At 43.5% G+C, this 1,153-nt stretch overlaps 1 protein-coding gene across 1 annotated transcript; it reads right to left on the bottom strand.

Annotated features, from left to right (window-relative positions):
• Nucleotides 1-115: 115 nt before the first annotated feature.
• Nucleotides 116-968, bottom strand: SARC_16814 (hypothetical protein; the record flags this gene model as incomplete). The annotated part of the gene is made up of 3 exons (XM_014289081.1): nucleotides 116-272; nucleotides 764-863; nucleotides 941-968. Coding segments are annotated over 3 exons (285 nt in total), but the record flags the coding sequence as incomplete, so codon positions are not given.
• Between the last annotated feature and the right edge of the window lie 185 nt (nucleotides 969-1,153).

Genomic DNA, 1,153 nt, shown 5'->3' on the forward strand with positions numbered 1-1,153 from the left:
ATGTGTGTGTGTGTGAGTGTGTACGTGTGTGTGTACGTGTGTGTGTGCGTGTGTGTGCGTGAATGTGGGTGTGGGTGTGTATGTGTATGTGCCTGTGTGCGTGTGTGTACCATACCTGTGTCTCGGCTTCTGAACCCGTGACGGTAGGTACCAAATAGCCTGTTGATTGTACGGCTGCCACAGAGGCGGGCACAAGCTTCGGCAACCCGGACCTATCCTCAGACGAAGACTTGGCGACTTTAATCAACTTTGTCGGGTTTGTACTGTCCATACTACAAATGATACGGAAGTGACACTCATGCGGATCAGGGTATGACCATTGAACACAGGAATATGAATGTGCTGCTAAGCTATACGTGCACACCCAATAGGATGGTACCGAAGTAGTTTACTGACGCTGGGTTAGCAAGTTCAGCAACGAACACATGCGATCTGTTCCGCACAAACAGCGAGGGAGATTCAAGGGTTTAGGGTTTAGGGTTTAGGGTTTAGGGATTTAGGCTATAGGGTTGTTAAAGGCACCGGGTGATATGACACTAGCAGTATTGTAGTCCTGTGTGGGCTGATACAACACTAAGCAAGCCCAAATACATATTTGCCATACAAAGACTGCATAAAATAAAACATATGCACATATACCTAACAATTATGTACAAACCACCATATATATACCTATCCAGTGTTTTACGACAAAACACACGATCAGATTAACTCATACACACCCGGGTCAGTATTTTACGACAAATTAGGTGTATATACCTACCTGGCCGTTGCTTTACTCTCGTAAACCGCATCCTCGAAACCACCACCGGAACTCTGCCGCCTCTGTGGTTTGCCTTTCGGTCGATCCTCCTGATGGAAATCTATGGCAATGCGTGTACACGAGTGATTGGGTTCATACGTACAATGAGTCTAATACCACTTATATACTAAAACATACGTTTACACGAGTGACTACATTCATACATATAATGAGCGTAGTATCCTATATATATATGTATACAACTGAGAGATCTGTGTTATATATATACGCTACATGGTAGCAATCTGTTAACCCTGGACCGCATATGTGCATATGTATATATGTAGATATATAAATACACGCATACGAATACCACCCCTTGTGAAATCCTAGATATCAAAGACATTGATA

This window comes from Sphaeroforma arctica, assembly GCF_001186125.1.
Source record: "Sphaeroforma arctica JP610 unplaced genomic scaffold supercont1.8960, whole genome shotgun sequence".
Taxonomy (NCBI): Eukaryota; class Ichthyosporea; order Ichthyophonida; genus Sphaeroforma; species Sphaeroforma arctica.